Source organism: Salvelinus namaycush, chromosome 15 (genome assembly GCF_016432855.1).
Source record: "Salvelinus namaycush isolate Seneca chromosome 15, SaNama_1.0, whole genome shotgun sequence".
Lineage (NCBI taxonomy): Eukaryota > Metazoa > Chordata > Actinopteri > Salmoniformes > Salmonidae > Salvelinus > Salvelinus namaycush.
The window spans coordinates 40603255-40630462 of NC_052321.1; the positions used below are offsets into that span (position 1 = coordinate 40603255).

Here is a 27208-nt window from a genome sequence, read left to right on the forward strand (position 1 = left end):
CTGCCAGTCACATTCTATTAAAGGTCCCCAAAGCACACACATCCCTGGGTCACTCGTCTTTTCAGTTCGCTGCAGCTAGCGACCGGAACGAGCTGCAGCAAACACTCAAATTGGACAGTTTTATCTAAAAAAAATTCAATAAAAGACTCAATCATGGACACTCTTACTGACAGTTGTGGCTGCGTTCCGTGATGTATTGTTGTCTCTACCTTCTTGCCCTTTGTGCTGTTGTCTGTGCCCAACAGTGTTTGTACCCTGTTTTGTGGTGCTACCATGTTGTGCTGCTGCCATGTTATGTTGCTACCATGTCGTTGTCATATTGTGTTGCTGCCTTGCTATGTTGTCATCTTAGGTCTTTCTTTATGTAATGTTGTGTTGTGTTGTCTCTTGTCGTGATGTGTGTTTTGTCCTATATTTTTATTTAATACATTTTTATATTTAATCCCAGCCCCATCACCGCAGGAGGCCTTTTGCCTTTTGGTAGGCCGTCATTTTAAATAAGACATTTTTCTTAACTGACTTGCCTAGTTAAATAAAGGTTAAATAAAAACATTTAAATAAATAAATATACCTACAGTTAAGATCTTCGTTAAAAACGTATGCTGTACCATGGGATGACCGGTTAATTAACATCCCACATAATGCTTACATGGATAGACCCTTCATTAACTTCTAAAATGGTCTCTGCCACTTATGATTGCTTGCTGTCTGTTGAATGCTCCACATTGGGTGTCAGTCTAGAACGGAACCGCAAAATGCAGGCATTGGGGCATGACCTGAACTGGGATACCAGTTGGGGAAATGTATTTGTTACCTCTAAAAACCCAGCAACCCCATTTAGATATTTTGAGATGAAGCTGATTCCTACTTCAATATGTGATAGATGCCATATGAATGCTGTTGGAACACTAATGCACATGTTTTGGGAATGTCCTGTCAGTTCTGGTCACGTTTCAAATTTCCTTGATGGGTATCCCTGTGAACAAAGATACACATTTGATTTTGTTGAATGATGACTCTTTTTTTTGTATTGTGACTGGTTCAGAAAATCGTCATTTATGCGGGGTTAACAGCAGCAAAAAAGGTTATCCTTAGTGCTTGGATTACCCCTACAATCCTCTCGCCTCAAACATGGCTATCATATTTTCAAGATATTGGTCGTATAGAGAGATCAGTGGCAGTGATTGACAAAACTCAGGCAAAAACTGTTGATGCATAAGATGTATAATGTAAAACTCTATCATATATCAACAACTCTTAACCAAGCAATGGACCTACATGGTAAGGGTGGGCCACATTTTCTTTTCTGAGAATAATATAAATATATATTTTTATTGTAAACTCTACTTCCCTTCTGTAAATGTCATATTGTGCACTCAAATAATTGACTCCTTACAGTCAACACCAAACACATTGGTTCACCGTTCCACGGGAGCGGACAGTACACAGCATACCATAATGTTCTGAATAATGGCCAAGTCTACCTCGCTCCTTATTCTACTGAACCGCTTAGGCGTAACAAACACAAGTCCAACATTTATCGGAAACTGTTAAACTACCTGTTCACTACCCTCCTGCTCTCCGGGGATGTGCAACTCAATCCTGGGCCCAACATCACCGAGCCAGCGATACGCACCGGAGTGGAAAGCGGTGGATGGCCTCGTCCACTGATCGTCGCCGCTGTGGAAGTGGGTGAGTGCTATGGTCCTATGGTTTCTCTCGACTCACCCGGCTCCAGGATAGATTTTGACTCTTCAAACATACCAAAGTCGCTATATGCGATCCCTGACTCTGCTTCTGGTACGCAAGCTGTTTTAATTAGTTCCCCGCATCCAGTGCAGACGGGAGGGATTGTTAATTGCACTACCGAACTGCCCCTAATCAAAACGAAACAAAACGGCCTAAACCCAGCCGTCAGAAAACACAGAAAATTTAACTTTTTTCAATGTGTCAATCACTCTCGAGTCATCTGGGAACAACGAGCTAAGCCCAAGGGACTACTAGGGGGGCACTTGAACATTCGTAGTGTCATTCCAAAAAGTGATCAAATTCAACATCTACTCACAGACTCCAACCTTGACTTTCTCTGCCTCTTAGAGACATGGCTCCATAAAAACTCTCCATCTGCTGCTTTGATTGTGCCTGGCTACAATGTTTTCAGGAGAGACAGGACTGAAGGAAGAGGAGGGGGTGTGATGATTTACATTAGAACATATCCGATGTAAACAAATTGAGTGGTCATGTGATAATGAACTAGAATGTATTGGCCTGAACGTTACACTGTCTCCCCAAATGTATTTTACCCTCATTGGAATGTATAGGCCACCTTCCACCAAAAGTGTGTTTTTTGATCAGTTTAATAACATGCTTAGGGAATGTGATTTTGGGAAAGAGGTCATCTTAATGGGAGATTTTAACATTAATTATGAAGACAAGTGTTGTAGGAAAACCCTCAAACGGATCACTAATACCTTTGACCTTACACAGCTAGTTAAAGGGCCAACCAGGGTGACTTGTTGCTCTAAAACACAGATTGATTTGGTGTTCAGTAATAAACCAGAGAGAGTGACTAAATCATTCAATATGGTTACTGGGCTATCTGATCATAATCTGACACTTATAGCCAGAAAGCTGTCTAAGAGCAGGTTTAACCTCTCTACTGTTAGAAAGCCTGATCAACTAAGAATACCTAAGAGTGAATTAAGCTATTTTGAAAAGGCAATTAAGGGAATTAACTGGAATGATCTCTTGTCCTATGCAGACGTGGAAGCTGATAGTCAAGTTTTTCTATCCACAATCCAGACTACATTAAATGGTTTCCTAAAGAAAATCAAATCCAAACCTGGCCAAAAGAGCACTCTTCCTTGGCTAAATGGAGAAATCTGGAAATTGATGAAAGAACGAGATTATTATCTAAAAATAGCCCTAAGATCCAAATTAGAGCATGACAGACGTAGGTTTACCATGTTGAGAAATAAGGTGATGAAAGAAATCAGACAGGCCAAGGCAAACTTTTTTATTAACATAATTGGTGAAGCAAAGGGAAATTCTAAACTGATCTGGGAGAATCTAAAAAAGTTAACAGGGAAAGACCATAGTAACACTGCAAAAAGACTAGAAATCATGGTGAATAACAATCTAACACAGGATGCAGTCGAAATAGCAATAGCCTTCAATTCCTACTTTATTGACTCTGTCAGGGTACTGACACAGAACCCCTCCACTGGTTTATTGGGCTCAGTGCTAGTAAATGATGCTCAACCTGTCTTCATCATAAGGGAGGTTTCTGAGTCAAAGGTGAACAAGGTGATTAGCTCACTAAAGAACTCTAAAGCCAAAGATGTGTTTGGGATGGACTCTACCTTTCTTAAAAACTACAAAGAGTCACTCATTGGCCCCATTACTAAGGTCACCAACACATCTATTGGTCTCGGGGTGTTTCCAAGGGTATGGAAGTCGGCCATAATAACGGCCATCTTTAAATCAGGCGACCCTGCTGACGTGAGTAACTACAGGCCCATTAGTATACTACCTGTGGTGTCAAAGGTTGTTGAAAAGTGTGTAGCAGAACAACTGATTGCCCACCTCAACAACAGCCCCTTCACATTACATTCCATGCAGTTTGGCTTCAGAGCGAAACACTCCACAGAAACGGCCAACTGCTTTCTTCTGGAAAATGTGAAGTCCAAGATGGACAAAGGGGGCGTTGTTGGGGCTGTGTTTCTGGACCTAAGGAAGGCTTTTGATACTGTTAACCATGAGATTCTCATCACAAAATTGTCCAAGTTCAACTTTTCCCCCGATGCCTTGAGATGGATGAAATCATACCTTGAAGGCAGAACTCAGTGTGTCAGAGTGAGCAATGAGCTGTCGCCCACTCTTAGCTATGATGTGGGCGTGCCCCAAGGGTCAATACTGGGGCCCCTCCTGTTCAGCCTGTACATTAATGATCTGCCTTCTGTCTGTACTGGGTCTGAAGTTCAAATGTATGCAGATGATACAGTGATATATGTGCATGCAAAGAGCAAACAACAAGCTGCACAAGAACTCACTACTGTAATGGTCCAGGTTACAAAGTGGCTCAGTGACTCGTGTTTGCATCTCAATGTGAAAAAAACTGTTTGCATGTTCTTCACAAAGAGGGCAACAGATGCTACTGAGCCAGATGTCTATGTGTCAGGGGAGAAGCTCCAGGTGGTATCTGATTTTAAGTACCTTGGCATCATACTTGATTCCAACCTCTCTTTTAAAAAGCATGTGAAAAAGGTAATTCAAATAACCAAATTCAACCTAGCTAATTTCCGATTTATACGAAATTGTTTGACTACAGAGGTAGCAAAACTGTACTTCAAATCTATGATACTCCCCCACTTAACATACTGCTTGACTAGTTGGGCCCAAGCTTGCTGTACAACAGTAAGACCTATTCAGTCTGTCTACAAACAGGCTCTCAAAGTGCTTGATAGGAAGCCCAATAGCCATCATCACTGTCACATCCTCAGAAAGCATGAGCTCCTGAGTTGGGAAAATCTTGTGCAATACACCGGTGCATGTCTTGTATTCAAGATCCTAAATGGCTTGGCTCCCCCTCCACTCAGTATTTTTGTTAAACAGAAAACCCAAACATATGGCAGCAGATCCACAAGGTCTGCCATGAGAGGTGACTGTATAGTTCCCCTAAGGAAAAGCACCTTTAGTAAATCCGCTTTTTCTGTGAGAGCTTCCCATGTCTGGAATACACTGCCATCAGACACACATAACTGCACCACATATCACACTTTCACAAAATGCTTGAAGACATGGCTAAAGGTCAATCAGATTTGTGAACATGGTCCCTAGCTGTGTGTTGCCGCTTTCCATGTCTGTTGTCTGTAACTTGTGAGGTGTGGAAACACTTCGTTGCTTTTATGAATTTTGTCTTGCTGCTTTTTGTTCTATGTTGCTCTGTCTGTATGCTACGTCTTGCTTGTCCTATGTTGCTATGTCTTGCTTGTTCTATGTTGCTATTGTCTATATTGTAATTGTTTTTAATAACCTGCCCAGGGACTGCGGTTGAAAATTAGCCGGCTGGCTAAAACCGGAACTTTTACTGAAACGTTGATTAATGTGCACTGTCCCTGTAAAAATAAACTCAAACTCAAACTCAAACAGTACGTAAATAGTTTTATTGTATGTTAGTGTTGTCATGTCGGCTAGTATTTGTAATGTGACCCTGCCTTGTGTGTTGTATATTGTGAGAAAGAAAAATAATGCAGGGCTGTGGATCAGAAAACCTGTCTGTATCTGGTGTGATGACCTTTTGCCTGATGCAGTGTGACACATCTCATTCGCATAGAGTTGATAAGGCTGTTGATTGTGGCCTGTGGAATGTTGTCCCACGCCTTTTCACTGGCTGAGTGAAGTTGCTGGATATTGGTGGGAACAGGAACACGCTGTCGTATACGTTTTCCAGAGCATCCCAAACATGCTCAATGGGTGACATGTCTGGTGAGTATGCAGGCCAGTATGCAGGACATTTTCAGCTTCCAGGAATTGTGTATAGATACTTGCTACAAGGGGACATACATTATGATGCTGAAACATGAGGTGATGGAGGCCGATGAATGGCACAACAATGGGCCTCATGATCTCACCACAGTATCTCTGTGCATTTAAATTGCCATCAATTAAATGCAGTTGTGTTCGTTTTCTGTAGCTTATGCCTGTCCATTCCATAACCTCACCGCCACCATGGGGCAGTCTGTTCACAAAGTTGACATCAGTAAAGTGCTCGCCCACACGACGTCATACGTCTGCCATCAGTTGGAACCAGGGTTCATCCGTGAGGAGCACACTTCTCCAGTATGCCAGTGTTCATCGAAGGTGAGCATTTTCACACTGAAGTCGGTTATGACGTCAAACTGCAGTCAGGTGAAGAACCTGGTGAGGATGACGAGCACGCAGATGAGCTTCCCTGAGACGGTTTCTGACAGTTTGTCAGAAACTGACTTCCCGCAGGTGAAGAAGCCGGATGTGGAAGTCCTGGGCTGACGTGGTTACACGTGGTCTGTCGTTGTGAGACCGGTTGGATGTACTGCCAAATTCTCTAAAACAACGTTGGAGGCGGCTTATGGTAGAGAAATTAACATTACATTATCTGGCAACAGCTCTGGTGGACATTCCTGCAGTCAGAATGCCAATTGATGGTCCCTCAAAACTTGAGACATCTGTGGCATTGTGTTGTGTGGCAAAACTGCACATTTTTAGTGGCCTTTTATTGTCCCCAGCACAAGGTGCACCTGTGTAATGATCATGCTGTTTAATCAGCTTCTTGATATGCCACACCTGTCAAGTAGATGGATTATCTTGGCAAAGGAGAAATACTCACTAACAGGGATGCAAACAAATTTGTGGACAACATTTTAGAGAAATACGCTTTTTGTGTGTATGGAACATTTTAGGGATCTTTTATTTCAGCTGATGAAACACTTTACATGTTGCATTTATATTTTGTTCAGTATACACAGTATGCAGTGCATTCGGAAAGTATTCAGACCCCTTGACGTTTTCCAAATTTTGTTACGTTACACCCTGATTCTAAAATGGATTACATCGATTTTTTCCCTCATCAATCTACGCACAATACCCCATAATGACAAAGCAAAAACAGGTGGAGTCCAATCAATGTAGAAACATCTCAAGGATGATCAATGGAAACAGGACGCACATGAGCTCAATTTCGAATCTCATAGCAAAGGGTCTAAATACTTATGTAAATAAGGTATTTCAGCTTTTAAAAAATTATAAATTAGCAAAAAATGTCTAATAACCTGTTTTGCTTTGTGATGATGGGTTATTGTGTGTAGATTGAAGAGGGAAAAAACAATTTAATAAATTTTATGATAAGGCTGTAACAAAACTAAATGTGGAGAAGGTCAAGGAGTCTGAATTCTTTCCGAAGTCCCAAACTTATTTTGACATTATTAAGCTTGAAAAGCTGGTGAATGGCAAGTTAAATGTATACCCAGATTCTGGTTCAGGGCCAACCAGTATATGTCATATGCAGCGGTTGTCAGGAAGGTTGAGGGAGTGAATGGTACTGAAGAGCCCATGGGGGTGGATAGGCCTTCACTGCAGGCTGCAGGAATGCCCTCTCATCAGCAGGACCCGGAGATGTTGCATTTGAAGAAGGTGGACTTTTTTGTTGTTGTTGTTGTATTTTACCCCCTTTTTCTCCCCAATTTCGTGATATCCAATTACACTCTTGTCTCATCTCTGCAACTCCCCAACGGGCTCGGGAGAGGTGAAGGTCGAGCCATGCGTCCTCCAAAACAGGACGAGCCAAACCACACTTCTTAACACCCGCCCGTTTAACCTGGAAGCCAGCTGCACCTGGAAACCAGCTGCACCAATGTGTCGGAGGAAACACCGCCCAACTGACGACCGAAGTCAGCCTGCAGGAGCCCGGCCCTCCACAAGAAGTTGCTAGAGCGCGATGAGCCAAGTAAAACCCCTCGGCCAAACCCTCCCCTAACCCGGACAACGCTGGGCAGATTGTGTGCCCTATGGGACTCCCGGTCACGGCCGGTTGTGATCGAACCTGGGTCTGTAGTGACGCCTCAAGCACTGCAATTCAGTGCCTTAGACCGCTGTGCCATTCGGGAGGCCCCGGACTTTGTGGTTTAAATGGCAATGGTGGTCAATGGCACGGCTAAGGTGGAGAAAAGGTCCGGAGGGATGGACGATATTGTGTATTTTTTTTTATTTTATTTATTTATTTCACCCTTATTTAACCAGGTAGGCTAGTTGAGAACAAGTTCTCATTTACAACTGTGACCTGGCCAAGATAAAACAAAGCAGTGCAACACAAACAACAACACATAGTTACACATGGAATAAACAAACATACAGTCAATAAAACAATAGAAAAGGTCTATATACAGTGTGTGCAAATGAGGTAGGATAAGGGAGGTAAGGCAATAAATAGGCCATAGTGGCGAAATAATTACAATACAGCAATTACACACTGGAATGATAGATGTGCAGAAGATGAGTGTGCAAGTAGAGATACTGGGGTGCAAAGGAGCAAAATAAATAAAGTAAATAACAGTATGGGGATGAGGTAGTTGTATGGGCTATTTACAGATGAGCTATGTACAGGTGCAGTGATCTGTGAGCTGCTCTGACAGAGAAAAGAGTCGGCCCGAGGATTGAACCCTGTGGCACCCCCATAGAGACGGCCAGAGGTCTGGACAACAGACTCTCCGATTTGACACACTGAACTCTGTCTGAGAAGTAAATCAAATCAAATCACATAAAATGTTATTGGTCACATACACATGGTTAGCAGATGTTAATGCGAGTGTAGCGAAATGCTTGTGCTTCCAGTTCCGACCATGCAGTAATATCTAACAAGTAATCTAACAACTTCACAACAACTACCTTATACACACAAGTGTAAAGGAATTAATAGAATATGTACATATAAATATATGGATGAGCGATGGCCAAACAGCATAGGCAAGATGCAGTAGATGGTATAGAGTACAGTATATACATATGAGATGAGTAATGTAGGGTATTTTAACATTATATAAAGTGGCATTGTTTAAAGTGACTAGTTATACATTTATTACATCCAATTTTTAATTATTAAGTGGCTAGAGATTTGAGTCAGTATGTTGGCAGCAGCCACTCAATGTTAGTGATGGCTGTTTAACAGTCGGATGGCCTTGAGATAGAAGCTGTTTTTCAGTCTCTCGTTCCCAGCTTTAATGCACCTGTACTGACCTCGCCTTCTGGATGATAGCGGAGTGAACAGGCAGTGGCTCGGGTGGTTGTTGTCCTTGATGATCTTTTTGGCCTTCCTGTGACATTGGGTGGTGTAGGTGTCCTGGAGAGCAAGTAGTTTGCCCCCTGGTGACGCGTTGTGCAGACCTCACTACCCTCTGGAGAGCCTTACAGTTGTGGGCGGAGCAGTTGCCGTACCAGGCGGTGATACAGCCCGACAGGATGCTTTCGATTGTGCATCTGTAAAAGTTTGTGAGTGTTTTTGGTGACAAGACAAATTTCTGCTGCTGCGCCTTCTTCACAACGCTGTCTGTGTGGGTGGACCATTTCAGTTTGTCCGTGATGTGTATGCCAAGGAACTTAAAACTTTCCACCTTCTCCACTACTGTCCCGTCGATGTGGATAGGGGGGTGCTCCCTCTGCTGTTTCCTGAAGTCCACGATCATCTCCTTTGTTTTGTTGGTGTTGAGTGAGAGGTTATTTTCCTGACCCGACACTCTGAAGGCCCTCAACTCCTCCATGTAGGCTGTCTCGTCGTTGTTGTTAACCAAACCTACCACTGTAATGTCGTCTGCAAACTTGATGATTGAGTTGGAGGAGTGCATGGCCACGCAGTCATGGGTGAACAGGGAGTACAGGAGAGGGCTGAGAACGCACCCTTGCGGGGCCCCAGTGTTGAGGATCGCGGGGTGGAGATGTTGTTTCCTGCCGTCACCACCTGGGGGCGTCCCGTCAGAAAGTCCAGGACCCAGTTGCACAGGGGCGGGGTCGAGACCCAGCTTAATGCCGAGTTTGGAGTGTACTATGGTGTTAAATGCTGAGCTGTAGTCGATGAACAGCATTCTTACATAGGTATTCCTCTTGTCCAGATGGGTTAGGGCAGTGTGCAGTGTGATTGCGATTGCGTCATCTGTGGACCTATTGGGGCGGTAAGCAAATTGGAGTGGGTCTAGGGTGTCAGGTAGGGTGGAGGTGATATAATCCTTGACTAGTCTCACAAAGCACTTCATGATGACGAAACTGAGTCATGATTTCCTAGTGGAGGGGATAGCTACACTGTTTGTATTCAGTCATGTTTCCGGTCGCCTTGCCCTGATTAAAAGCAGTGCTTCGCGCTTTCAGTTTTGCGTGAATGCTGCCATCAATCAACGGTTTCTGGTTGGGGAAGGTTTTAATAGTCACCATGGGTACAACATCACCGATGCACTTGCTAATAAACTCGCTCACCGAATCAGTGTATACATCAATGTTGTTGTTCGATGCTATCCGGAACATATCCCAGTCCACGTGATCGAAGCAATCTTGAAGCGTGGAATCAGATTGGTCAGACCAGCGTTGAACAGACCTGAGTACAGGTGTTTCCTGTTTTAGTTTCTGTCTATAGGCTGGGAGCATGGAGGGTGGAGGGCGATGGAGGGCTTTGTATGCGTCGCGGAAGTTAGAGTAACAAGGATCCAGGATTTTGCCAGCCCGGGTCGAGCATTCGATATGCTGATAAAATTTAGGGAGCCTTGTTTTCAGATTAGCCTTGTTAAAATCCCCAGCTACAATAAATGCAGCCTCGGGATATGTGGTTTCCAGTTTACATAGAGTCCAATGAAGTTCTTTCAGGGCCGTCGAGGTGTCTGCTTGGGAGGGGGATATACACGACTGTGATTATAATCGAAGAGAATTCTCTTGGTAGATAATGCGGTTGGCATTTGATTGTAAGGAATTCTATGTCAGGTGAACAAAAGGTCTTGAGTTCCTGTATGTTGTTATGATCATACCACGACTCGTTAATTATAAGGCCCTTCTTCTTACCAGAGAGATGTTTGTTTCTGTCGGTGCGATGCGTAAAGAAACCAGGTGGCTGTACCGACTCTGATGACGTATCCCGAGTGAGCCATGTTTCCGTGAAGCAGAGAATGTTGCAATCTCTGATGTCTCTCTGGAAGGCAACCCTTGCTCGGAATTTGTCTACCTTGTTGTCAAGAGACTGGAAATTGGCAAGTAGTATACTCGGGAGTGGTGGGCGATCTGCCTGTCTACGGAGCCTGACCAGAAGACCGCGCCGTTGTTTTGACTGCCTCTCCTGGTTCACCAGTAGTTGGTCGATGAATACAGCTGCACAGTATTGTCTCTTATCGATGGCGGTTATGATATCGTTTAGGACCTTGAGCGTGGCTGAGGTGCACCCATGACCAGCTCTGAAACCAGATTGCATAGCGGAGAAGGTACGGTGGATTTCGAAATGGTCGGTGATCTGTTTGTTAACTTGGCTTTCGAAGACCTTAGAAAGGCAGGGTAGGATAGATATAGGTCTGTAGCAGTTTGGGTCTACAGTGTCTCCCCCTTTGAAGAGGGGGAAGACTGCGGCAGCTTTCCAATCTTTGGGGATCTCAGACGATACGAAGGAGAGGTTGAATAGGCTAGGAATAGGGGTTTCAACAATTCCGGCAGATAATTTTAGAAAGAGAGGTACCAGATTGTCTAGCCCGGCTGATTTGTAGGGGTCCAGATTTTGCAACTCTTTCAGAACATCAGCTATCTGGATTTGGGTGAAGGAGAAATTGGGCAAGTTGCTGTGGGGGGTGCAGGGCTGTTGACTATGGTAGGGGTAGCCAGGTGGAAAGCATGGCCAGCCGATTTATCAGTAGTGACAGTGTTTCCTAGCCTCAGTGCAGTGGGCAGCTGGGAGGAGGTGCTCTTATTGTCCATGGACTTTACAGTGTCCCAAAACCTTTTGGAGTTTGTGCTACAGGATGCAAATTTCTGTTTGAAAACGCTAGCCTTTGCTTTCCTAACTGCCTGTGTATATTGGTTCCTAACATCTCTGAAAATTGCATATCACGGGGTCCATTCAATGCTAATGCAGTGCGCCACAGGATGTTTTTGTGCTGGTCAAGGGCAGTCAGGTCTGGAGTGAACCAAGAGCTATATCTGTTCCTGGTTCTACATTTTTTGAATGGGGCATGCTTATTTAAGATGGTGAGGAAAGCACTTTTAAAGAATAACCAGGCATCCTCTACTGACGGAATGCGGTCAATATCCTTCCAGGATACCTGAGCCATGTACCCGGGCCAGGATGCAGCAGAGCGGTTCCATTTTACGGCAAAGGATTTACTTGAGCTACTGGCACAAGTAGTACCACCATCTCATTCCCGCGAGCCCGTGTGGGTATGGAATATGTTTTAGTTTGTGTGGATTAAGCAACCCCACCGCCTTATCTTTATTGTTTTACCCCTGTACAGTTGGTGGCGGTAATGCACCACAAACACTTGATGCCAACCGCCGTTAAACCCCACAGAAGAAGACGTCTGCAGGTTAAGCCACAGTAGAAGAAGTGTCTCGCTTTTGGGCTAAAAGTTTCTCTAACGTCAGTTATAAAGCTAGCTAGAACAACTTGTCAACATGTTTCGAAGAAAACTGACAGCTTTGGATTACCATAACCCCGCTGGGTTTGACTGTAAAGGTAGCTACAAAACCACGATAAACGAGCTATCTGCTAATGAATGACGTGCATTTTCAGAGCTAGCCATGGCCATGCTCAAATATGTTAGTTAGCATCTAACGTTACCTTTTAACTAACAAGCTCTTACTCGGTCTAAAACATTTCAATACAGCCACGCCTGTAATATGTATGTAGGCTTTGTTTATATTGGCTGGGTTTATGTCATTAAAAATTATTAACGTGATTCGTGTTAGGTGGTCAGGTTTTGTACTTTTGTGCATTAGCTCAGGTAACGTTAGCTAATTAACTAGCTTTTTGTGAGCTTACTAATAACAGTGCCAAACAGGCAGTGGAGGCCGAGAACGTAACTAGGTTAGGGGTGGCATCGGAAATTTATACAGTATCTATGCCTTGTTTTTTTGTATTGTGACTAGTCGTATGTGAATTTCAGCCGGTTGTATATACAAACTATAATTTCATGTTAAAGGAAAATCTACTACCACTGGCACATTTGTGCAGGTCAGTTAGCTTTGCAGAGTGAATCTAGCTGACTTAGACTTAGAATCCAGCCACTGACTTAGCTAATATTCTGTTTGCACAGATGAGACAGAGTTTAGGAATTTCATTGTGTGGCTGGAGGACCAGAAAATCAGACACTACAAAATTGAAGACCGGGGCAACCTGAGGAATATCCCCACCTCGGGATGGCACAAGTCCTTTGAGCAGGTGAGCAGCAAGGCTAGTTACAGTTATTATACTGGAATCAACCCTTGGGTCAGAAAAAGTGTTGTGTTCATATTACAGCCAAGTAACACGACATGGATTGTGTTCAGTAGTGTGCACTGTAGCAATACGTTTTGCAATGTATCTGTGTCCTTTCTTATTGGAGAAGTGTATGTAGTATCTCCATGTGTTATAACATTTTCTCCTTACTGAACCATGGTGGGGCTCTTTTCCCACTTTATTACCATATCAATTATCAATGTGTTCTCTCAACCCCTTCCCTAACTGTTTACATCATGAGCAAAGCAATCAAGCCAGTTCAGTTGTCGAATGCTGCAGATCGAAATGCCATGAATAGAACTGACATAATTAGTTGCTCTAAATGTTGGAGAGGCATGTTTGTTCTACGTTAGCCTACATCTATCTGAACATCCCAAAACGCTGTGTCCTGTTCAACGTGCCCCAAGATCAGTCAGTAGGCCTAAAAATTCTTAAATGCTCATAGTAAGCCGATTTACCACCCTCATCACTGGTCTCCATAGCTGTGATACACTCTTCTTCATTGAAGAACCTCCATTGGGGTTGTGAAGTTACCATTCCTGTTCCCTGACCGGGAAGGGCCCTCTGTCCTCGACTCCTCGCTTCCAACTGACATTTTTGAGAGAGAGGCAAGGGGAGGGTGGGACGAGGTTGTTTTAGTTTTTCCAGTGCAAAACATTTTTCTACGGTGTGCGCTGATGAATACACCCCTGGCCCCAAGTGCTCTGAAAGAAAGAGCTACCAGGGGACAGCTAGTAACAACAACATTCCGATGGATGTGAACCACTGAAGAAGAGTGTATCACAGCTATGATCTCAGGCACCTCGTATACACGGTACACCTATTCAGGAGGGCACACTGGGGCAAGTTTTCTCCCTACGGAACATGAGCCTGACTCTGTTTCCTATGCAGTATCTTCGAGATGTGAATTGCCCATTCACTGTCGAAGAGAGACAGGAGTCAGTGGACTGGTTGCTGGGTCTAGCAGTTCGGTTGGAATATGGAGACAATGGTACAGTATTTTCTCTTTTGCTTTATTGAATTTTTTTTTGCTATGATTCGGTGCCCATTGTTTGTACTTGGGCTACTTGTTGTGGCATATTACTACTTTAACTATTGTAGTCCATTGAAGATGACAATACAGTACATTTTCAACCAACCTTGGAGATACCGTGTAGCAGTGGTATTCAACTCTTACCCAATGAGGTCCAGAGCCTGCTAGTTTTCTGTTCTACCTGATAATTAATTGCACCCACCTGGTGTGCCAGGTCTAAATCAGTCCCAACATTATTATTATTCTTTTTTATTTTTTTTTAAAGCAGTGGAACTGGCTTCGAGGTCCTGAGTTGAGTTTGAGGGCTGTACTGTACTGTATAGTATTGTTGTGGTGATCATGCGTCCTTTAGCCACTAGATGGCAGCATTGTCTTAACAGTGGCATCTTGGGCGGCTCTACCATAAGGGATAATCTAGTTGTGGTTCCACCCTCTCTTGCCATACGCTGTATTGTCATTGTTCAGGAATGTTAAATATATGAGCTTATACACTACTAAAGCAAGTCTTTGTTGTAAAAACAGTTTGATGGTAGTAGTATGTAGTTAGTGGGCATGGACTAAGTGGTCACTGTCTGGATGTTGTGTGCCCTACTGGCTCCCCAGTTGAGAAGTACAAGAATTGCCCGCCAGCCACAGCCACCGAGGCGGAGAAACCCTCGGATCCCCTCATCCATCTGGACAGTGAGCATAACCACTCCTTCCTCTAAATGTCTATCCCCCTCTCTCCCCTTACCTCTCTACTCCTTTCTCATCCTCTTTACTCCTTTCTCTGTCCCTGATGTTCTGTGATAGAATCGTTGGATTATAGAAACCAGTGAACAACGTAGTACTAAAGTGGGTTAGCTCAACCATGTCTGGGCCAGACCACCAGACTTATTAGACACTCTAATGTACTTGTCCTCTTGCTCAGTTATGCATCAGGGCCTCCCACTCCTCTTTCTATTCTGGTTAGAGCCAGTTGGTGCTGTTCTGTGAAGGCAGTAGTACACAGCGTTGTATGAGATCTTCAGTTTCTTGGCAATTTCTTGCATGGAATAGCCTTCATTTCTCAGAACAAGAATAGACTGATGAGTTTTAGAAGAAAATGACTTGTTTCTGGCCATTTTGAGCCTGTAATCAAACCCACAAATGCTGATGCTCCAGATACTCAACTAGTCTGTAGAATGCAGTTGTATTGCTTCTTTAATCAGAACAACAGTTTTCAACTGTGCTAACATAATTGCAAAAGGGTTTTCTAATGATCAATTAGCCTTTTAAAATGATAAACTTGGATTAGCTAACACAACGGGCCATTGGAACACAGGAGTGATGGTTGCTGATAATGGGCCTATGTAGATATTCCATTACATTGTTAATGTTGTACAATAGTCATTTACAACATTAACAATGTCTACACTACACTGTGTTTCTGATAACATAAATTTTATTTTTATGGACAAAAAATGTGCTTTTCTTTCAGAAACAAGGACATTTCTAAGTGACCCCAAACTTTTGAACAGTAGTGTGTGTGTGTGTGGTACCAGTCAAAAGTTTGGAGACGCCTACTCGTTCAAGAGTTTCTTTATTTTTTATATTTTCTACATTGTAGAATAATAGTGAAGACATCAAAACTATGAAATGACACATATGGAATCCTGTAGTAACCAAAAAAGTGTTAAACAAATCAAAATGTTATATTTGAGTGTTCAAAGTAGCCACCCTTTGCCTTGATGACAGCTTTGCACTCTTGGCATTCTCTCAACCAGCTTCATGGGATTTTCACCTGGAATGCATTTCAATTAACAGGTGCCTTGTTAAAAGTGTATTTGTGGAATTTCTTTCCTTAATGCGTTTGAGCCAATCAGTTGTAGGGGTGGTATACAGAAGATAGCCATATTTTGTAAAATACCAAGTCCATATTATGGCTTGAACAGCTCAAATAAGAAAATGGAAACGACAGTCCATCATTACTTTAAGACATGAAGGTCAGTCAATCTGGAAAATTATGAGGTAACTGGCTCTCATGAGGACCGCCACAGGAAAGGAAGACCCAGAGTTACCTCTGCTGCTGTGCAGTTAACTCTAAGTTAATTAGAGTTAACTGCACTTCAGATTGCTTCCCAAATAAATTATTCTCAGAGTTCAAGCAACAGACACATCTCAACATCAACTGTTCAGAGGAGACTGCGTGAATTCGGCCTTCATGGTCGAATTGCTAAAAAATAAGCCACTACTAAAGGACACCAATAGTAAGAAGATTTGCTTGGGCCAAGAAACACGAGCGATGGTCATTACACTGGTGGAAATCTGTCCTTTGTAAGACGTAGAGTAGGTGAACGGATGATCTTTGCATGTGTGGGGAATATTCAGAGGTGGAAACTTTCCGTGGGAATTAACAGAAATATATGCAAATTAATATTAATACCATTTAAATGTAGATTTTTTTTGCATTGGAAATATTTACCATATCATATGGAGACAGAAACAGAAACATTTTTTTACCTTATAATAAGTAGACATAATTGCAAATTATTAAATCCTTCCAATAGAAATTTTAAAAAACAATTTAGTTATGAATTGAACTTTAATTAAATGAGTTGACTTCACATGGGATGATTTCACAGAACAACAAAAGGGAATATTGAATGATCCCCAATGATCCATCGCATCTCCCAAAAACGTTTTCAACATACATCTATAAAATGATAGTCTAGAAACTAAAGCTTTGGTTGTTTTCCTCTCAGGCTTCCATGTCTTCTCCCTGGACCTTCTCAATGTCCACCTCCTGAACATCATACTCTGAGGCCTCATCTTCACTGTCACTTTCCAACCTTGTTGAGGATGGCGCGTTGTCAGCCTCAAATTTGCCTGGATGGCCACCAATTCTTCAACCCTTGTATTGGTGCTTTGGTGTTGCATGCTTTGGTGTGGGTGTTCCCAAACAAGTACCAGTTGCTCTCTGAGGTGGCTGATGTTGGTGGGATTTGGAGGATGATGGAGGCAATCGGGAAAAGAGCCTCAGATCCACAAAGTCTCTTCCACCAGGTGGCAGATGAGATATGTTGGCATGACTGCCATATTGCATCTCCATCCCAAAGCCCTTCCTGGAAGTGTACTTTGCCAGACTGCCAAGAACCTTGCCCTCATCCAGGCCAAAGTGGCAAGACATGGTAGTGATAACACCATAGGCCTTGTTGATCTCTGCACCAGACAGGATGCTCTTGCCAGCATACTTGGGGTCCAACATGTATGCTGCGGCGTCTATGGGCTTCAGGCAGAAGTCTAAACGCTTTTTGGTGCTTTTCAGAACTGCAGTTTCCTCTGCTTGGAGCAACAGTGAAGTGGGCAGGGCAGTACGGATTTATTCTCTTACATCCTCAAGCAGAGTCTAAACATCAGACAGGGTGGCATTGTCTCCCTCAATCCGTGCAATGGTTACTGCTATAGGTTTCAGGCTGCTTACCACTCTCCCAAAATACATCATCCAGGAGGATCCTCTTGATGGGGCTGTCCACATCGGCAGACTGATATGGCCATTTCTTGGAGAGACTCCTTCCCCTCCAGGAGACTGTCAAACATGATGACAACACCAACCCAACGGGTGTTGCTGGGCAGCTTCAAGCTTCTTCTCACTTAGCTTGGTGAAATAGATTGCTGCTATAACTTGATGACCCTTCACATATCTAACTGTTTCCTTGGCTCTCTTGTAGAGTGTATCCATTGTTTTCAGTGCCATGATGTCCTTGAGGAGCAGATTCAATGCATGCGCAGCACAGCCAATGGGTGTGATGTGAGGGTAGGACTCCTCCACTTTAGACCAAGCAGCTTTCATGTTCGCAGCATTGTCGGTCACCAGTGCAAATGCCTTCTGTGGTCCAAGGTCATTGATGACTGCCTTCAGCTCATCTGCAATGTAGAGACCGGTGTGTCTGTTGTCCCTTGTGTCTGTGCTCTTGTAGAATACTGGTTGAAGGGTGGAGATTATGTCGTTAATTATTCCTTGCCCACGAACATTCGACCACCCATCAGAGATGATTGCAATACAGTCGGCTTTCTCTATGATTTGCTTGACCTTCACTTGAACTCTGTTGAACTCTGCATCCAGCAAATGAGTAGATAAAGCATGTCTGGTTGGAGAGGTGTAAGCTGGGCGAAGAACATTCAGAAATCTCTTCCAATACACATTGCCTGTGAGCATCAGAGGTGAACCAGTTGCATACACAGCTCGAGCAAGACATTCATCAGCATTTCTCTGACTTCGTCCCTCCATTGAGTCAAAAAAAACTTCTGATTCCAGGAGGACATGAGCTGTTGCTATTGATAAGGTGTCTGATTCATAATTTTCACCTCAAATAGAAGTAGAGGGACTTTTGTCAGAGGTTGCTTGTTGTGAGCGCTGAGGGAACTTTATGCACTTGGCCAGATGATTCTGCATCTTTTTTGCATTCTTGACACATGATGATTTGGACACAGTATTTGCAAATGTACACAGCTTTTCCTTCTACAGATAGTGCCTGTGGCATTTTCATGTAAAGATTAGGAAAAAATGAGAAAGAAACAAATGAAAGTCCATGTACAGATGAATAGTTAAGCAGTTAGATTAAACAACTCCTTTGTAAGATAAATGTTTTAAAATGAAACTGGTGAATTAACACTCCTCAGTTAGCAGGCTTAAGCAAGCTAAAAACCCACATGGTAGAAAAAATTAACTAGCAGAAATTGTTAACTAGTTAGAACTGATTTAAACACACTTTGCTGAAGGCTACTATTTACTAGTTAAAAAAATAATAATGTATGTCATATAAAATACATTTACCCCACACATTGTAACAAAACTTACCAGAAAGCATGTACAGTTAGAGTTAGAAATGTACATACACCTCAGCCAAATACATTTAAACTCAGTTTTTCACAATTCCTGTCATTAAATCCTAGTAACAATTCCATGTTTTAGGTCAGTTTGGATCGCCACTTTATTTTAAGAATGTGAAATGTCAGAATAATAGTAGAGTGATTTATTTCAGCTTTTATTTCTTTCATCACATTCCCAGTGGGTCAGAAGTTTACATACACTAAATTAGTATTTGGTAGCATTGCCTTTAAATTGTTTAACTTGGGTCAAACGTTCAGGCTAGCCGTCCACAAGCTTCCCACAATAAGTTGGGTGAATTTTGGCCCATTCCTCCTGACCGTTTGAATTATATCTGTGAGTAAAACAGAACTCGAGTTGGAGCAATTTTCCTATGAGGAAGTGAAAAATCTGAAATCGAGGCTCTGTTCCAGGGCCTTCCTATTAATTTGCCTGAAATCTATGGATATACATGCACTTCATACGCCTTCCACTAGATGTCAACAGGCAGTGGGAGGTGGAATGGGGTGTCTAGCTTGATCTGAGGTCGAACAAGAGCTCTTGGAATGACGTGACCCCAATTTCCTTTGTCTAGCAAGGCGCGGGAAGGACATCTGCATTGGCTTCTGAAAAGGAACTGAGAAGTGGTCTGTGGTCACCACCTGCTGCACCATTCCTTTATTGGGGGTGTCTTGCTAATTGCCTATAATTTCCACCTTTTGTCTATTCCATTTGCACAACAGCATGTGAAATTTATTGTCAATCAGTGTTGCTTCCTAAGTGGACAGTTTGATTTCACAGAAGTGTGATTGACTTGGAGTTACATTGTGTTGTTTAAGTGTTCCCTTTATTTTTTTGAGCAGTGTATTTTGTGAAGTGCACCAGTCCCTCCTGCAGCAAAGCACCCCACAACATGATGCTGCCATGACCTAGAATTATGTGTATCTCACACAAAAAGGTTCACTGTTATAAGCTAACTTTTTTTGATGAATTTAATCAAAATTCCCGAAATTCCCGGGCTTAACTTCCCATGGAAAATTTCCGGAAGTTGACAGGAAAGTTTCGGACCCTTTGCAACCCAAGGTGCTTTGCTTTTGACACTGTCATTGATTTATTTAGAATTCAAGGCTCACTTAACCTACCACAGAATTCTGCAGCTATATGCCATCCCATCTGGTTTGCACTTAGTGGGACTATCATTTTGTTTTTCAACAGGACAATGACCCGACATACCTTATTTCGTAGTTTTGATGTCTACAATGTAGAAAATAGTTAAAATAAATAAAACCCTTGAATGAGTATATGTGTATAAACTTTTGACGTGTGTGTGTAATTTATATATATATATTACACACCACGCACACACACACAGAATCGCACCAACGGGGACAGTTGTGACTCTAGCTGACTTCATGAATGTAACTGCGTCAACAGCCTCCATGTTGTGTTGACAATAAGTGTGTGTGCTCCTCAAGGCAGCAACCCAGACTTTAAGGCTGGCGTCTTAGGCCTGGCTAGCCTGCTGAAGATCCAACGTCACGACGACTACCTGGTCATGCTGAAGGTGAGAACCAGCGGCAACCGAGCCCCATATCAGACGTACTAATATCCTTTTCACACTACTGAGCCAAGCCTAGCTGTAGTGCGAGGGCCTGGTTACTCACCCAAAATATCTGAGCCAGTACAGTTCAGATCGGCACTTTACTTTGAAAAGGGTCTTACTCATTTCTTATGAACAGGTTATAAATGACGAACCTGTGCTGATTTCAGGTTTGATAACAATGGTGTGGTCATTTCCCTTGTCTAACAGGCTATAAGGATCCTTATCCAAGAGCGGCTGACCCCAGAAGCCATAGCCAAGGCCAGCCAGTCTAAAGAGGTGATTCACTTTTGTAGATTAATTCTTTGACTGATGGAGATCCACCTACAGATTTAGGCGTCATCAAAATGCATTGTTTTGAAATGTGATCCGAAAGAGTACCCACAATATTTCAGATCTGGGTCCAAACAGTATTTGTTTTCATTTACGTTGAATTGAGCCTGCCTGGTGTGCCAGATGGACAGGTTTTGCACTGGGAAAGCTCAATTAAGCGCAGAGTGTATTTGAAAGAAAACAAATGTAAATTGATCCCAAGTCTGGCATGATCATACATGGGAACTCTCAGCACACGTTACTGCTCAGGGCCTGTATGTATCAAGCATCTGACTACTAATTCAGGATCAGTTTTGCTTTTTGAATCACAATGAATAGGATCGAACGTGGACCTGATCCTAGATCAGCACTCCTACTCTGAGGTGCTTGATATATACGGCCCCACAGTATGATAGGTAAGGCCTGTGTGCAGTGGTCTGGGGGGAGTCTAGGTGGCTATGGTATTTTAAGCTGCCGGACATACAGTATATTGGCACTTAATGTGACCCGATTTGCTTTTAATTGCCGTGATGTATTTATTCCTGTTTTTGCCTTGTCTCAAGGGTCTCCCTGTGGCCTTGGACAAGCACATCCTCGGCTTTGATACCGGAGGTGAGTAATACACACAAACTCATTTTTAAACAATGTGCCTTGTCATCCTTAATTTCCTCATAAATGGACTTTGACTAAATTACATTTTGAAACACTTAATTCTCCCATCTTCTTGTACCCAAGGCGATTATAATCATCTAAATTGTCTCCAAACATTCTGTCCAATTGATATGATAGACATGGCATTTATCTTGACTGTACTGTTGATGTAATACTCTGTAGGATTGCTTGGGTGGGTATGGTATGGCCATCACATTGTGTCAAGATCTGTTCCAGATCAGTTGGAGACACATCTGCACAAAGGAAACAAGGCATGGAACGTGTCATTGTGGAGACTACAGTGGTTCTTCATGTAGAAGTTGCAGCACACCTCGCGGGCTGCCGCAGAATTCTGTGGCACGTTATTTAAGTGTCAGCCATTGTTGCATTAATGCTAGTTAGTGCTAGTTTGACCACTAGAGGGCATCTTTGAGAAGCATTTAACAGTCTGTAATATTGGCTGTACTAGAGAATTTAAAACCTTTTTTTGTAAGAGCATTGTGCTTAATTTGCTTAATATTATGGTGTTTCTATTCCAAGAAAAAAAAATAACGTTGGGAAAATATGGCACTGTACAACATGATTGGTCGGGAGTAGGCTACAGTACTAAGAGCAAAATAATCCTAACATTTCCACACCCTCATTGTAGTCTAACCAATACCAAAACAGATTCAGTGAAAATAAAAATCAAATTGATTTATCAAGACCATGCTTGTTGCAGAGCAGCACGAAACGGTGCTGAAATAGTTGACCACACGCTTGATGGCCCTCCGATTTGCACTTGTTAGATGGCCCTCCGACCTGCAATCATTTTCTGCGGTTATATATGTGTTCCCTTTCTTGCAGCTCATCTTATTGCCCGTTTTACTATCGTCCTGGGCTTATAGATCGAGTTAATCCTTCATTAGATGAACCGCGACATGTCGGCTAAAGCAATTATTTTTATTTTATTGAACCTTTATTTACAGTGGCTTGCGAAAATATTCACCCCCTTGGCATTTTACCTATTTTGTTGTCTTACAACCTGGAATTAGAATAGATTTTTTGGGGAGGGGTTTGTATCATTTTATTTAGACAACATGCCTACCACTTTCAATAATTTTTATTGTGAAACAAACAAGAAATAAGACAAAAAAACTGAACTTGAGCGTGCATAGCTATTCTCCCCCCCAAAGTCAATACTTTGTAGAGCCACCTTTACAGCAATTACAGCTGCAAGTCTCTTGGGGTATGTCTCTATAAGCTTGGCACATCTAGCCACTGGGATTTTTGCCCATTCTTCAAGGCAAAACTGCTCCAGCTTCTTCAAGTTGGATGGCTTCCGCTGGTGTACAGCAATCTTTAAGTCATACGACAGATTCTCAATTGGATTGAGGTTCTGGGCTTTGACTAGGCCATTCCAAGACATTTAAATGTTTCCCCTTAAACCACTCGAGTGTTGCTTTAACAGTATGCTTAGGGTCATTGTCCTGCTGGAAGGTGAACCTCGGTCGCAGTCTCAAATCTCTGGAAGACAAACAGATTTCCCTCAAGAATTTCCCTGTATTTAGCGCCATCCATCATTCCTTCAATTCTGCCCAGTTTCCCAGTCCTTACTGATGAAAAACATCCGAACAGCATGATGCTGCCACCACCATGCTTCACTGTGGGGATGTTGTTCTCGGGGTGATGAGGTGTTGGGTTTGCGCCAAACATAGCATTTTCCTTGATGACCAAAAAGCTAAATTTTAGTCTCATCTGACCAGAGTACCTTCTTTTGGGAGTCTCCCACACGCCTTTTGGTGAACACCAAACATGTTTGCTTATTTTTTTTCTTTAAGCAATGGCTTTTTTTTGGGCCACTCTTCCGTAAAGCCCAGCTCTGTGGAGTGTACGGCTTAAAGTGGTCCTATGGACAGATACTCCAATCTCCACTGTGGAGCTTTGCAGCTCCTTCAGGATTATCTTTGGGTTCTTTGTTACCTCTGATTAATGCCCTCCTTGCCTGGTCTGTGAGTTTTGGTGGGCGGCCCTATCTTGGCAGGTTTGCTGTGGTGCCATATTCTTTCCATTTTTTAATAATGCTCTGTGGGATGTTCAAAGTTTCTGATATTTTTTTATAACCCAACCCTGATGTGTACTTCTCCACAACTTTGTCCCTGACCTGTTTGGAGAGTTCCTTGGTCTTTATGGTGCCGCTTGCTTCGTGGTGTTGCAGACTCTGGGGCCTTTCAGAACAGGTGTATATATACTGAGATCATGAGACAGATCATGTGACACTTAGATTGCACACAGGTGGACTTTAACAAATTGTGACTTCTGAAGGTAAATTGTTGCACCAGATCTTATTTAGTGGCTTCATAGCAAAGGGGTGAATACATATGCATACACCACTTTTCCGTTTATTTATTTATTTTAGAATTTTTTTGAAACAAATTTTTATTTCACTTCACCAATTTGGAAGTGAACAAACAAATAACTTTGCGTCCTTCAGGCCCAGACATGGATCAAAGCTGATGAGAGTATTTTTTTTAATCATTATTTTATTAACGAAAGCATAAAGATGTTGATGAAGAAGCCACATTTGCCTCGGGATCCATCCTAGTTGGTATTCATTCGGGTTTTTTTTCGGTGCAGCCCTTTTCCACTGATCTCAACGAATGGTTGTCGGCATCGTTGTATGCTCTGCAAAAACACATTCACGTTTTTAGTAAACAATTATCAATTTTATTACACAGTATGCCTACACATTGATAGGATATATAATTAATTTAGAGAAAATGCACTGAAACCAAAATACCTCTTAGTTTTGGTGATCCTCTCAGCTCCGGCTCATTTTCAAGTCCTCTGCCGCTTGGGTTTGCATTGCAAATGAGGGCATAAACTGGGTCCACACCCCAGCAGAGTAAGTAGACCTTTATGTAGTAAAATAAAGGTTAAATACCTAACCACCTATGGTAAGCCTACAGTATATCTAAAAATATACATGTAGTTATCCTGACTTAAACCCGATCGAACTTGTTTGGCATCAACTGAAAATATTTAATCCGTAATGATCCAATTCTCCCCCGACCCTCCTTCTTGGCAAGAGTCTATTGTCCAACTAAAGTCCCATAATGGGTGGATGGATTAATTAGTCATTTACCATTCTCATTCTGACTGGAAACGTTGTTTGCAGAGTTCACGATCTCATTTTGAAGTCCTTGTTTAAAAAAATAACGATATTTTGTAGATTGTTTTCAAATAACCGAAAGTGAGCAGTTGTAATCTGAAAAAAGGGGAAAAGGCCATTCTTGAACATGGGGTGAGACAATAGGCCCTTTTAATTTTGCCTGGCTTGCCATTCCAAATAAAATTGAATGTTTTTTGCTCATACAATTTAAACAGGTCGCTCTCCGCCTGACTCTCTGCCAATGCCGCCTGGCAATCAACCAAAAACACAGCATCTACCATTTCCAGCGAGACTATTCAAGCCATCGACTCACTGATGGTTGATGAGCGATCGGCAAAGGCAATCTGGAATCTGCGTCCTGCAAAACCAGTTCGGATTTAAGTCAACGTTTTGCATGACTGATGCCTTTAGTGATGGGTCTAATGCTTTAATATAGAATAATTTCAGCACTCCGAATTCTTACTCATTATATAAATATGTGCATCTTCATCAGATGAACCGCAACATGTCAGCTAAAGCGACTTTAATTCATGAATGCATCAAATCAACCAATGTCAGCCTTTAAATGCTTTATTATCCAAATGTTTAATGTGCGTGTGGGCGACACGGGAAGTTGCGTCAATTCATAAGCCATGTCCCATCGCGAATCTCTTCCCAACTATTTTGCAATCTATATGGCTCTTCGCCAATAGTTACATTTAGAGGATTGGAGGATTCTAAATTAATATCTATGGGGCATTTTTCATTAGGGCAAATCTGGAAAATGACATGCGCAAGAGACTGGTAATATTTTTCCTTTTAGAGACTATAATACATGGTGTCCAGGTCAAGATATCCAAAACATTTCTTTATTAAAGACTATCAGAAAGAATGTTGATACTTATTTAATTTGATCCAAAGCCATGAATGAGTGAGTCACTCAGCTTTATGTAGGTGCCGAGGCTATATGACTGCGCCATCAACTTGATTATTTAGCAGACATCACTTGCTTGTATTCAGTCAACACATTTCTTAAGAATATCATGGAATATAACTGAACATTTTTGTTTCTCTTTGAATGAAAACCTTAGTGTAACAACAGTTTTTTAGTAAGTAATATGCTACAGTTTTAGTAAGTAATATGCTACATTGCAGTTACAGCTTCTTCTGACCAAATAGAAACAAAAGTGTATTTTTTTCAGGTGTGCAGGACAGAGGAATAGCAATTCTTACACTATTGTTCTAAATTCAATCACCTTCATCCTCATCATTCAGTTAATTGAAATTCAATTTTGAAGTCATGCACAATTATAAGTTTATATCGCCCATTCATTGTCAGGTAGAGACACATTAGGCCTTGGGACCCAAAAGCATAATAACTCCCCCTTGCGGTGGTCTGGAGCAATGGAAGCAGTGACGCGGGGTAACGTACTAAACCACAAATTACCTCTAAATCCTGCGGCATAATCTCAACTTTTAATTGAGGAACCACTAGTGTGTCATTTCCCCGCGAACCACTTTGTTTGAAGTGGCCTGTCATGTCAACATAATATCAGGCTATGTCAGGGGTTGTGCCTTGTTGAGAAGGATGTGTGGAAGTGTTTTGATGGATCACTACAAAGATGCAATATGGCTTTATTAACCCCCTTATTTTGGTAGAAGATATCATGGGGGAAACAAAAGCACAATTACATGCATCCTACTTCATACATGTGGTCCTTCATGAATTTTACTGTGGCCTCAGTCGCTGATCACCGACTGAGCATAATCTCTTCCTCTGGAACATGGCCTCTAACGGTGTGTGCCTCCTTTCTCTGCAGACGCCACCCTGAACGAAGCGGCTCAGATCCTACGTCTGCTCCACATCGAGGAGCTACGAGACCTGCAGACCCGGATCAATGAGGCCATCGTAGCCGTCCAGGCCATAATCGCAGACCCGAAGACAGACCACCGCCTGGGCAAGGTTGGCAGATGACCTGGCCTGCCTGGCCCCTTGACCTCTGCCTTTAACCCCCAACATAGTCTGTGAAAAAGAAGTACCACACAAACTATACATGGATATTGGTCCAAGACCTTGTCCTTATTTTATTTTTGTCCCTCAACAACTAGGACTAAGCCTTTGAGTTTCATTTTTTTTGTGTGTGTGTGAAGGATTTGGGACGGTTGGAATGAAATGGACTAGTTTTTTTGTTTTGAGAAAGAAATGCATTTTTGTGGCATGAGTGTTGGAATGAGAATGTATGAAATACATTGGGGAGAAAGAAACTTTGGTTTGTGTTCATAAGAAATGGGTAGTGCTATCAGATTCTGTCCTGAAATTACCCTTGAGATGGAATGAGCGATAAAACAAGTCAGGAATTACATCTTAGGAAAGATAAAGGATTAAAAAACTGGTGAACAAATATTTGGCGACCATGTGGTGAAATACAAAATGATTAGTGCACAGAATACTCAAATACTGCATTGCTGTGTGTTCATTCAATACACATGGACAGATATAACTGGATTTGTGCCTCAAAGATCTAGTTTATTTTAAATTTTTATAGGAAGCCAAAGTATGAAATGAGGTAAAACAAATTTACAAAACTTTATTTGCAGGGGAGGGAAGTCACAGTTGACGTTTGGAAATTTACTTTGGTGGTGGTTGGTGAAATCCTTGCTTTGTCTCG

At 42.3% G+C, this 27208-nt stretch overlaps 1 protein-coding gene across 2 annotated transcripts; it reads left to right on the plus strand.

The window, feature by feature from the left end:
- The first annotated feature begins 12057 nt into the window (after positions 1 to 12057).
- On the plus strand, positions 12058 to 26941 carry LOC120060530 (RNA transcription, translation and transport factor protein-like). Of its 2 annotated transcripts, none has more exons than XM_039009914.1 (8): positions 12058 to 12223; positions 12804 to 12928; positions 13877 to 13976; positions 14613 to 14699; positions 20322 to 20410; positions 20657 to 20725; positions 21322 to 21370; positions 26360 to 26941. In XM_039009914.1, exons 1-8 carry the CDS (start codon positions 12163 to 12165, stop codon positions 26512 to 26514), a joined length of 735 nt encoding a protein of 244 aa, XP_038865842.1. In that variant the 5' UTR covers positions 12058 to 12162; the 3' UTR covers positions 26515 to 26941. The 2 variants fall into 2 exon arrangements, with proteins under 2 accessions (XP_038865842.1, XP_038865843.1); XM_039009915.1 differs by having other exon boundaries at positions 14622 to 14699.
- Positions 26942 to 27208: the final 267 nt, after the last annotated feature.

Coding starts and splice junctions, on each gene's coding strand:
- LOC120060530 (XM_039009914.1), top strand. CDS start 12,163: ATGTTTCGAAGAAAACTGACAGCTTTGGATTACCATAACCCCGCTGGG. Junction 14,700..20,321: donor TCCCCTCATCCATCTGGACA/GTGAGCATAACC, acceptor GTGCTCCTCAAG/GCAGCAACCCAGACTTTAAG. Junction 20,411..20,656: donor ACTACCTGGTCATGCTGAAG/GTGAGAACCAGC, acceptor CTTGTCTAACAG/GCTATAAGGATCCTTATCCA.